General features: G+C 43.7%; 1 protein-coding gene across 2 annotated transcripts in view; it reads left to right on the forward strand.

The window, feature by feature from the left end:
- The window catches only part of LOC126175094 (proton-coupled amino acid transporter-like protein pathetic), a 426,893-nt gene that overhangs the window by 275,164 nt on the left and 138,976 nt on the right, over window positions 1–12,753 (forward strand). For both annotated transcript variants that reach the window (XM_049921635.1, XM_049921636.1), the window contains exon 2: window positions 11,920–12,065. In XM_049921635.1, coding sequence (XP_049777592.1) covers window positions 11,920–12,065 — 146 coding nt within the window. The remainder of the gene's footprint in view (window positions 1–11,919; window positions 12,066–12,753) is intronic.

Below are 12,753 nucleotides of genomic sequence, written 5' to 3' on the forward strand. Positions count from 1 at the left end.
CCGTATTCTGCCTGTTTACACATGCCTATACCAGTTTCTTTGGCGCTTCGGTGTAAAATAAAATTGTGTACATGGTGAGGCAACTAAAGTCACCGCATGCACAACCAGATCGACGAAATCACTGACAAAGTGAACCATCAAGCAGAAATGGGACGCTAACGTAGCTTCGTATATGTTCAGACCACTTATAACACTTTTCCCTAATAGCTGAAGCTTTAGTTCTGTCACGGGAAAAGCTAAGTATAAAAGTAACGTGCCGTGAAACACGCTAATGTTTAAAGTTCGACCGCGCGTGTGTCTAATGGAAAATGGAATCGCTCTATAATTCCGAATTTTGTGCAGTTGACAGTACAACCAAACGGGCCTTAACCTTGGGAGCTAACAGAAGTGGTAAAATTGTAAGCGAATGAAAAAAATGAACGAACGCCGGCCTAATTACGCACATTAATTTGGAAACACATATTTGAGGAAATTGGTTATTAGTTATTGAAGTTACTGTTATTGAGACTTCCTTTTGAATAGCAAAATGGTTCAAATGGCTCTGAGCACTATGCGACTTAACTTCTAAAGTCATCAGTCCCCTAGAACTTAGAACTACTTAAACCTAACTAACCTAAGGATATCACACACATCCATGCCAGAGGCAGGATTCGAACCTGCGACCGTAGCGGTTACGCGGTTCCAGACTGTAGCGCCTTTAACCGCTTGGCCACACCGGCCGGCCTTTTGAATAGCAGACAAGATACAAACTGACACATTGCACTCTGTACTGTGTGTAGTAGCAGTTAGTAATAACACACAAACCAGTAAATTATGGGGAGCAAAATTGCACTGAACTCATACTAATGACGGCCAAAATCAATAGCATTTACTTCATCAAAATAGTGAAACATCACTGCATGAACTGCAGAACTAGTTTTGGACATGAAGGGCTTCTATCTTGACTGACATGAATAACACGAATAAAGATGAAGAACATCTTAAGTGCACTGTTTAAGCTCCTTAATAACAGTAATAGTGCATTTTTTAATAGGAGGACAATATGATGGGGCCCATAAACTGGTATAGTTTCACTAGGGGCCCATAAACTGGTATAGTTTCACTAGCCAAGGTTCTTTGATTATTGCAAAAGTAGAAACTATCTCCAAAAGCTAATCATTCACTTAAATTACTTTGCAAAGTAATAAAATGCAACACTGGTCTTAATTAACTTCAAAAGGAACCATTCATGATGAATACCAAAACTACTCTATCTTTGGAAATGTGCATAACTTTACTTCTGACAGTACTACCGCAAATCGATTCATCAAAGATTTATATGTAGTTGTACTTTAATCACATGTGAATCACGTATTCTCGGCAATAATATTCACACAATCTTGCACTGTAATCCTACAAAACTATATTTTATAATAAACTATGGATACTTTAGTAAAAGCCTATCCAACTTCACTTTTATGGTTTTAGCTTTTAAATAATTAAGGGTTTCACTTTCCTATTGATTGATCTTTAAATTTTTGTTCTTAAACTTCCTACTTTAATAATTTCACTTGGAGTAGTTCATAAACAAAACATCCAAATTTAACTTTCTTTTGCTTCTCGTTTCACTTTGGACCAAAAGTAATTTTGAAACACATGAATGCCAGAATTGTTCATTTAAATCAGGATACTCGGTTTTAGTGGCACTCACGTGAGGTATGTTCGTGATCAGGATTGAAGTTATGGTTTCGAACACGAATTGACGTTTTATGTAATTATTATTGAAAAAACACACAAATTTACTGGTCCATGCCAATATACAATACGTAACTGAATGTATGAAGTCTGTGAAGCAGTGGCGAAGATTAGTGGCAGGCGAAATGGCGGCTAACTGTACACAAGGCTCTTGATGTACGAATGCTCTATAAAATCTCTTCTTGGCGTCGGATTTTCAACATACACTCCTGGAAATGGAAAAAAGAACACATTGACACCGGTGTGTCAGACCCACCATACTTGCTCCGGACACTGCGAGAGGGCTGTACAAGCAATGATCACACGCACGGCACAGCGGACACACCAGGAACCGCGGTGTTGGCCGTCGAATGGCGCTAGCTGCGCAGCATTTGTGCACCGCCGCCGTCAGTGTCAGCCAGTTTGCCGTGGCATACGGAACTCCATCGCAGTCTTTAACACTGGTAGCATGCCGCGACAGCGTGGACGTGAACCGTATGTGCAGTTGACGGACTTTGAGCGAGGGCGTATAGTGGGCATGCGGGAGGCCGGGTGGACGTACCGCCGAATTGCTCAACACGTGGGGCGTGAGGTCTCCACAGTACATCGATGTTGTCGCCAGTGGTCGGCGGAAGGTGCACGTGCCCGTCGACCTGGGACCGGACCGCAGCGACGCACGGATGCACGCCAAGACCGTAGGATCCTACGCAGTGCCGTAGGGGACCGCACCGCCACTTCCCAGCAAATTAGGGACACTGTTGCTCCTGGGGTATCGGCGAGGACCATTCGCAACCGTCTCCATGAAGCTGGGCTACGGTCCCGCACACCGTTAGGCCGTCTTCCGCTCACGCCCCAACATCGTGCAGCCCGCCTCCAGTGGTGTCGCGACAGGCGTGAATGGAGGGACGAATGGAGACGTGTCGTCTTCAGCGATGAGAGTCGCTTCTGCCTTGGTGCCAATGATGGTCGTATGCGTGTTTGGCGCCGTGCAGGTGAGCGCCACAATCAGGACTGCATACGACCGAGGCACACAGGGCCAACACCCGGCATCATGGTGTGGGGAGCGATCTCCTACACTGGCCGTACACCACTGGTGATCGTTGAGGGGACACTGAATAGTGCACGGTACATCCAAACCGTCATCGAACCCATCGTTCTACCATTCCTAGACCGGCAAGGGAACTTGCTGTTCCAACAGGACAATGCACGTCCGCATGTATCCCGTGCCACCCAACGTGCTCTACAAGGTGTAAGTCAACTACCCTGGCCAGCAAGATCTCCGGATCTGTCCCCCATTGAGCATGTTTGGGACTGGATGAAGCGTCGTCTCACGCGGTCTGCACGTCCAGCACGAACGCTGGTCCAACTGAGGCGCCAGGTGGAAATGGCATGGCAAGCCGTTCCACAGGACTACATCCAGCATCTCTACGATCGTCTCCATGGGAGAATAGCAGCCTGCATTGCTGCGAAAGGTGGATATACACGGTACTAGTGCCGACATTGTGCATGCTCTGTTGCCTGTGTCTATGTGCCTGTGGTTCTGTCAGTGTGATCATGTGATGTATCTGACCCCAGGAATGTGTCAATAAAGTTTCCCCTTCCTGGGACAATGAATTCACGGTGTTCTTATTTCAATTTCCAGGAGTGTATTAGAGACATTCCATCATTCCGTGAATACCAAATAATAGCCAGATCCACATCCGAGGCAAATCCCTTCTAATGCAGCTTCCAGTTGTTCTCTTAGCACCGTCAAGGTGTACCGTGCTAAGGCTAGTCACACACTGCGTGCCGTTCACACAAATGAGCCGCTCAGTCCGACCGCCAAACCCACCTTTTACATAGTGCCAGTGCCACTTTCGTTGCGGGGGGACTTACCTACAGCGTTTACCTATTACAAAACAAGTGCCCTAAGCACTAACCAGCTTTTAACAAACATACTTCTGTCATACACATATTAATATGCCGTGCGAAGTGGCCACGAGGTTTGAGGCGTCATGCCACGGACTGCGCGACCCCTCCCGGCGGAGGTTCGAGAGCTCCCTCGGGTGTTTGTATTGTTCTTAGCATAAGCTGGTTTATGTAGTGTGTAAGTCTAGGGACCGATGAACTAAGAAGTGAGGTCCCTTAAGAATTCACACACACACATATTCATAATACAATAATCTAAACTTCAACATGTTGTATTGCTTTTTTCATATACGGCAAAGGCCTTGCCGCAGTGGCTACACCGGTCCCCGTGAGATCGCCGAAGTTAAGCGCTGTCAGGCGTGGTCGGCACTTTGATGGGTGACCATTCAGGCCGCCATGCACTGTTGCCATTTTTCAGGGTGCACTCAGCCTCGTGATGCCAACTGAGGAGCTACTCGACCAAATAGTAGCGGCTTCGGTCAAGTATACCATCATAACAACCGGGGGAGCGGTGTGCTGACCCCCCGCCTCTCTAATCCGCATCCTCCACTGAGGATGACACGGCGGCCGGATGTTCCTGATTGGCCACTCGTGGCCGGGAGACAGAGTGTTTTTTTTTTTCATACATACATTGCTCTAAATTTCTTGCCGTACATCAAGGAATTCAAACAACACAGAATGTACACTTCATAGATTGCAGATACATAGTTACTTAAAATAAACCTACTCCTAATCAATATAAGTGTTACACACTGGCGAGTATTTAAATGATCAGAGCAGCAGTTCTCTCTGAAAGGTAGAAAAGACACCACAGTGCGCTGATGTTGTCAGTGTTTCGCGTTTAATTACTGGAACAGCGTGATATCTCTAGTGATGACTGTGAAGGATACGCCGCGTAGTCGGTGAGTTAGCAATGTTGGCACATGACAGTGTTTGCAAGGGGACTCATTGTGGGTGGCCAGTTCGGCAGCTGGCTGAATCGTGCAATGTCCAGATTTCTGGGATGTGGCAGTGGTCCGCCATTGGACTGGATGGAGACTTGAGAAGGCTGGCACACTTGTCGTCAAGGTAGCTGTAGACCACGTGTGACAACCGCGAGGGAGAATCGCTGTATTGTGCACTATTCACATCGTGACCCTTCCAACAGTCGAGCCTCTCGTCCGAGGACAAGCAATGGACTCTCTGCACTGTTCTAGGTCAGGCTGCACCGGTGGTCGGAGACTAACAGCAGCTGCACTACGGAATTAGCGTCCCACGCGTGGGCTGCCGTTAACACCTCAACACAGACGGCTGCGCGTGGCGTGGTGTCGTGACCGGGAAGCATGGAGATGAGTGGCGCCACAATGTGTTCAGCGACGAATCTCGGTTCTGCCCTACCACCGTGAGCGAACACGACGGCCACCTGATAGGAAGTTCTCCTAATATTGAGGAGAAGAAAAAAGTCTTGATTCCGATGTTGAAATTACCGTTTATTTATACACCAATGACTCGCATTTTGTCTAATTCGTGGCATCTTCAAATTGCTCGATAAATGTTGATAAGCAATCAATAAAATTAATCTGGGTTTGAGGCCACATTGTCATCTGTAAAATCCGACGTTTCGGCGACTGTTGCAAGGCGCCTTCCTCAGGGTGTGTTTCTAACTGCTGTTAGCAGTAGCAACAACAGAAACAGCATTTAGCAACACACCCTGAGGAAGGCGCCTTGCAACAGTCGCCGAAACGTCGAAATTTTACAGATGTCAATGCGGCCTCAAACCCAGAAGAATTTTATTGACTGTGGCAACGGCCGCGGCAGCCTACGTTTACATTTACGTTGATAAGCATGTTATGGATATCGACGATAAAAATGCCCGCAAAAATAAATTACCCTTGTGATGTGCAAGAAGGAAAGCAGAGGCAAGTATTACGCTCCCGTCATATATTAAAAACATAACATCCGATAACCCTGCCGGAACGTTCAATGTGGTCCCGTGAATACAACGAAAGATCAGCCCTGTACAGGGAGTATAACTGGAGCATATATTTGCCACGATTATTCTTCTTGCGCATGACAGGTGCAATTTATTTTTGTGGATGTTTTATCATTGATGTTCATAACTTGATTATCAGCATTTACCGACGAACGTGAAGAGGCCTCGAATCAGCTGAAACACTCGTCATGGTGAATAAATAACCGGTAATTTCAACATCACAACCAAGACTGTTTTATTCTCCTCATTCTGCATACTGCTTGCAGTACCATCACGCTACGGAGTGGAAAACCTCTTCCAACATTGTGCAGAGGCGAGGTGGTGTTACTCTTCGAGTCATTGTGAGGGAAGCCATACAGTATGACTTCAGGTCACGTTAGTATCGTGGGAAATCTGATGGCACGACGACACGTCACCGACACCCTTCAACCGTATGTGTACTCTCTCTTGGGCGAGTATTTTGGTGCCATTTTTCAACAGGACAACGATCGTACACACTTAGTACGTGTCCCTACGTACAGGTGTGGCCCAGCTTGCCTCACTAGATGATACAATGGCTTTACGAAAATCGTACCAACCGAATCAGTGCACGCCCCCAAGCCAGTGGGGCTGTGACGTCATTCTGACAGGTGGGGTCATCCTTCCAAGTTCTTTATAACTTTGGTTTAATTTTGTGACCACTGCAGTAATACTACATACTATCTCAGCCCGTGAGCTATCATTTCGTCTACTTCTCCCCTCCCGGGTCCTCACTTTTTTGGTCAGACAGTGTGTATCGAGGAGCGGTAGTCGCTAATCTGTAGAGGACAATTTAAAAACATTTCCTGACGTACGCAAGTAGTTTTTAAAAGCCGAATTCTTACACTACCTTTTTTCCGTGGAATGGAAAGAGCCTTCGAATAGGACGTCAACAATATAACACTTGTGTAATATGACACACTAGTAGCAAAGTAAGAGAGCCACAAACCAGTATTCAGTCCTCAGGAGAAAGGGCCTCAGAAACGTACGCCATGTGACGCTAAATACAATTAAACAGGTTACTAACACGTTACACAGTGTATTTATTATTATTACTGTCGGATAAAGTCCTGAAAAGGTTGACGAAAACTGGTTAAACTTCATATTTATTTAACAAAACACAGATCCCAGAGCAGACTGTATAAAATGTAGACGTGCAACAGCAAGAAAACGATACGAGGAAAAGAAAAACTTGTTAATATCGAATATTAATTTAGGACTTAGGAAGTCGTTTCCGAAAATTAGAAGGAAGGTCAGCGTTGGCCGTAATTTTGATGGTTTATTGACAGCAAAATCGATTTTCAATCACGTAGTGATCATCTTCAGTGCTGTAGCGTACAAATTAAATTCATAGTCCCTGGTGTCAAGTTATTATCGCTAACCAAAGCTATGAAACGACCACAATAACACATTTCAGAAAAGTATTTATCTGCAGTTTAGCGTTATATGGAAATCAAGTGTGGTCAGTAAAGAATAAAGTAAGAGAAGAAGAGAATGGGATCTTTGGGTATGCATTGCAACATACGAGTTATGAAGATTAGTTCGGGATACTGTATAACTAAGAAAGATTTACTGAATCGAATCGAAGAAAGAGCTTTGTGACACAAAAACGAGTGAAAGAATATGTCTGTTGATGCGGCACATCCTGAGACATAAAGAAACTGTTCATGTGGTAATGAGGGCGGTGAAGTGTGGCCGGTAAACATTGTTGCGGGAGACAATGGCGTGAATTCATGTAAGCAGGTTCAGATTGGTGTAAGTTGTAGTAGCTGTGTAGAGGTGAAGAGGTTGCGCAATACAGACGAGCATGGCGAGCGAGCTACATCAAAAGAGTCATCGGACTGAAAACCACATAAGGCAGCGATATGTTGTCTCCATACATGTAATATTATACCATTTGGTTTGCATATTTTATTCGATATGAGATTGTAGTTGACAATGGGTGACCAGATAATTGATCATTTCTTCAATTAATACTGGATAGCACCACGTTCTAACTTTTCTTCTGCAATTTTGCATTCCTGGGAATTAATTTGAGCTGATGGCAGACAGCGTTCCTGTGAAAGAAACGATAGGAAAATGGGAGTTTAGAATAGAAGATATGCCACGTGCGACCGAGAGGGATGCGTTATTGCTCTAACGGGAACAGAGAGCAGGCAGTGGCTTTATAACCCTGAGGGCGATCTCTCTATGGCGAGGGTGATGAACTGATGCTAGACGCGCTCCTTCCGCTACAAAATCGGCGAAAACAGCAAGGCGCTGTAAGCTGGACGTGGAGAGCGATAGCATCTTGCAGGAGAAGGAGGCATCCTGTTGGTAAGGAATGCAGTGGGGTCATGAACGGCAGTTGACCTGTTGCAGATCTTCTCACGAGACACAGCGAGCTACGTTTCGCATCAAGAAGCAGAGAGTTGGAGTAGTCTTAGAACGTCCTAGAACAGTGGTATACACGGAGCATGAGCCGCAGGCAGTTGGCTGCCAGCTTCATGACCCGTGTAGTAAGAGGCACTGCTTTTGTAACGTGCACGGGTACTTGTTGCAAAGAGCGCACACGCGGCCGCCGCATGTCTTGCTGGAAAAAGGCGTATGGAGTGTAACCAGGGCTCTCCTACAGGTATCGAAAAGGGTACATCGTGCGGGTAGCGACTTAGAGAATTCACTGACACTAGCATCTGTGAAGAGTCTTACTGTTAAAATTTGCAAAGTGACGATATCGCCACCAGGAGTGAGTTAATTCGTTTCTCTGTAAACAAAGTGACGATTCTTTGCTTCTCTGTGGAGAACGAATACTTGAGTTGGGTTTCTGTTCCTGGCTTTTGAGCAAACAGAAATCTCGACCTGTCCTCTGGTCGTACATTATATTACATTAATACTTGTTCCATAGATCGCGAATGTGACATTTCGTAATGATGTGGGACGCCTCATTTTAGCACAAGTTTTCTTTACATGATATAATCCTTTTTCTCTTACAATTGCTACTTCATATCTAAAATTCATGTATTGACTAGAAGGAATTGTCCCTCAGTTTTAGTTTGATCTTAAATGCTGGTTATATATATATATATATATATATATATATATATATATATATATATATATATATATATATATATATGAGATTATGCAATGAATACTTTTCTCTTAATAATGAATTACCCCAAAATATGATGCCATGTGAAAGAAGTGAATGAAAATCGGCATTATAGTCTAATTTACTGATGTGTTTATCACCAAAATTAGCAATAACCCTAATATCATATGTAACTCAACCTAAACGTTTCAGCAGATCATTAATATGTTTCTTCCAACTCAATTTCTCATCAATGCACACACCCAGAAATTTTGAATCTTCTGCCTTGGCTACAGACTTCAGTTCAAAGTCTATATTTATCAACGGTGTTGTGCCGTTTACTGTACAGAACTGTATATACTGTCTTTTCTCGAAACTTAATGAGAGTCCATTTGCTGAAAACCAATTAATAATATTCTAAAAGATGTTTTTTACAATTTCTTCTGCTAATTATTGTTAGTTGGCTGTGAGTGCTATACTTGTATCAGCAGCGAAAAGAACTAGAATGCATCTTCATGAGTACAGAGTGGAAAATCATTAAGATATATTAAGAACAATAAGGGACCCAGGACTGAACCCTGTGGGACACAACTCTTGATACTTCCCGAGTTTGGGGACTCTGCTGATTTTCGCACACCAACTGCACTGTTAATTTCAACCTTCTGCTGAAGTAGTTTCCGTTCAAGGAGTTTTTGGACAGTATATTACGTACACTGTGTAGACAGAATTTATAAGTACGCAGCATACATTTTCTGCATGGTAACGAATGGCACTGGGCAGATCGACGCTGCAGTACCAAATCTCCGAGCCCTGTAATCGGTGGTATACGCACCATAGCTCGGTAGACAGGGAAACAATCATGGTAAATGTGTTGAGTTCCATTTATCACTCAGGATGGAGGTCATCTGTTTTACAGACAGAGCTAATCAATATCAATGGACTTCGTGCGTCGGTTCGATAAAAAGCGGCGGGATTTCAGGGAAAGTTAAATATGTTCTCAAACCCTCAAACTTTTTTGCATTTTTCTGTTCTTTGAAAGTAAATACCTCTAAGGTATTTAGTTTTATTTATTCTAGTAAGATATATGTTCAACATTACCGCATGACTAAACCAATAACTGCAGAATTTGGGCTGCCGAAAATCCTATAACTGTCGTGGAAAATCTATTGCATGACGAGAAAGTCACGCTGGGGAGTGTATTTACCACAACAGTCGCGATCGGACCATTTTTCTTTGAAGAAATGCGGGATGCTGCTTTTCAAACAGTCAGTGTGACGGTTACGGAATGTTACACAGTCGCATCATACATAGCCCGGCTGATAAACACCTGCTGGAGGGTAAGACTTTTATGCAATGTGGCGCTCCACCCCGTACTGCTTCGCGTGTGAAAGGTTTCTTGCCCACGTCGTTTGGTGAGAATCGAGTGCTAGCAGCCACATCCGTCATGCTTGGCATCTGGCATCCCGCGTTCCCAGACCTTATTGTGTGGTTGTTCATCTACATCTGCATCTACATGGAGACTCTGCAAATCACATTTAAGTGCCTGTCAGAGGGTTCATCGAACCTCCTTCACAATTCTCTATTACTCCAATCTCGTATAGCGAGCGGAAACAATGAACACCTATATCATTCTATACGAGCTCTGATTTCCCTTATTTTATCGTGGTGATCGTCCCTCTCTATTTAGGTCGTTGTCAACAAAATATTTTCGCATTCGGAGGAGAAAGTTGGTGATTGGAATTTCATGAAATTCTGTCGCAACGAAAAACGCCTTTCTTTTAATGATGTCCATCCCAAATCCTGTATCATTTCTGTGACACTCTCTCTCATATTTCGCGATAATACGAAACGTGCTGCCGTCCTTTGAACTTTTTCGATGTACTCCATCAGTCCTATCTGGTAAGGATCCCACAACGCGCAGCAATATTCTAAAAGAGGACGGACAAGCGTAGTGTAGGCAGTCTCCTTAGTAGGTCTGCCACATTGTCTAAGTGTCTTGCCAGTAATACGCAGTCTTTGGTTAGCCTTCCCCACAACATTTTCTATGTGTCCCATGCAATTTAAGTTCTTCGAAATTGTAATACCTAGGTATTTAGTTGAATTTACGGCTTTTAGATTAGACTGAGTTATCGTGTAACCGAAGTTTAACGAGTTCCTTCTAGCACTCATGTGGATGACCTCACACTTTTCGTTATTTAAGGTCAGCTGCTACTTTTCGCAACATTCAGATATCTTTTCTAAATCGTTTTGCAGTTTGTTTTGATCTTCTGATGACTGTATTAGTCTATAAACGACAGCGTCATCTGCAAACAACCGAAGACGGCTGCTCAGATTGTCTCCCATATCGTTTATATAGGTAACGAACAGCAAAGGGCCTATAACACTACCTTGGGGAACACCAGAAATCACTTCTGTTTTACTCGATGACTTTCCGTCAATTACTAAGAACTGTGACCTCTCTGACAAAAATCACAAATCCAATCACATAACATATTCCATAAGCACGCAATTTCACTATAAGCCGCTTGTGTGGTACAGTGTCAAAAGCTTTCCGGAAATCCAGAAATACGGAATCCATCTGAAATCCCTTGTTAATAGAACTCAACACTTCATGTGAATAAATAGCTAGTTGTGTTTCATAGAAACGATGTTTGTTGTGGGGTCACCTGAAGCCGCAAGTCTGTCGCGATCGTCAGACCCCATTAAGGATGCCTAAAGACAAAATCCGGCGACAGTTTCTCGCCATCCCATTTATATTATGTACAGTGCTGTTCACATTGTAGGTACTGTTGATGAATGATGGCCAATATCTTGAGCATTTGTTACGAAGAACATCTTATATGCAAAAAATCAGTTATTATGCTAATTATTCCTTTTGTATGAAGCCCCATCTGTTGGTCATTTTGCGCACTTTTTTTTATTTCAATAAAACCCTAGCTCATTTCAAGCACGTGTGACAGTTTTCACTTCTGTAGCTACTTTATTCCATTAAATATCTTATTTCAAATGTTAATGGACTTTTAGGTCACCCTGTACATATCGTAATGAAAGAGGTTTATAACGCATGTCGAAATTTAACTGTACTTGGAACTAAATGAAAAAATATGAATAACATATCTAACGCGCTACTGCTGAAACCATCGCAATGTCTCATCCTGTTCACACAGCCTCAATATTCTTCCTGAGGAAGGCTTGGTACAGTAGTTAAATATGCACATGTGCCATTGTTGTGTTCCAGTACTACACGTTACTGGAGGACTGCTGCCCAGACGAGGACATGGCTGAGGAGAAGCGCGGCCTGGAACTGGAGCTGGAACTCAAGGAGCGGCCGCCTCCGGCCACTCCTGCCGCCATAGTGCCAGCTGACCAGCACGTGGCCTCCACGTGAGTACCACGTGTCTAGCCAGCTACATTATCTCTTGGTTGTTTGGTTAATGCCAAGCTTTTGTAGCAGCATTACAATCTGTTCAAAAGTATCCAGATAATCATATGTGATGTGGAACTGACTATTATATGTAAACAGAGGCGTACCGTGGAGTTTAAAAGGACCCGGCGAATGCTCTGCCGGCAATAGTGAAGTAGTAACAGCATAATTGGTCGGTCAGTAGAGGTTAGTGACTTAGAACGTGGTCTAGACACTGGCTGTAACATCAACAACAAACATTTCCATCAGGGTCTTATCAACCCTTCTACAGCTGCCAAAGGCCATTGTTGGCGATGTCCTTGTGAATTGGAAACCTGAAATAACAAGGAAAGCTAAATCAAGACGGAGCAAAAATTTTCCCATTCCCTCATGGCAGGCTTAACCGGTTTAAAAGTGTTTAAGAACAAAAACAGACTCGGATGAGAAATTATTTAATGTCAATGACGCGTTTCACCCTTTTACGGCGTCATGAGATTGTGTAAAAATAACTGGATATATGACACAAAATAGAGACCAATATCCGATTACCTTGGTGCCTATTTCACATTATATGTGGTTTCATGACTGATGGGTCAGGTACCCAGCTACATTTACACAATCCGATGATGCCGCAAAAGGGTGAAACGCGTCATTGACACTAAATAATTT

This window comes from Schistocerca cancellata, chromosome 3 (genome assembly GCF_023864275.1).
Source record: "Schistocerca cancellata isolate TAMUIC-IGC-003103 chromosome 3, iqSchCanc2.1, whole genome shotgun sequence".
NCBI lineage: Eukaryota > Metazoa > Arthropoda > Insecta > Orthoptera > Acrididae > Schistocerca > Schistocerca cancellata.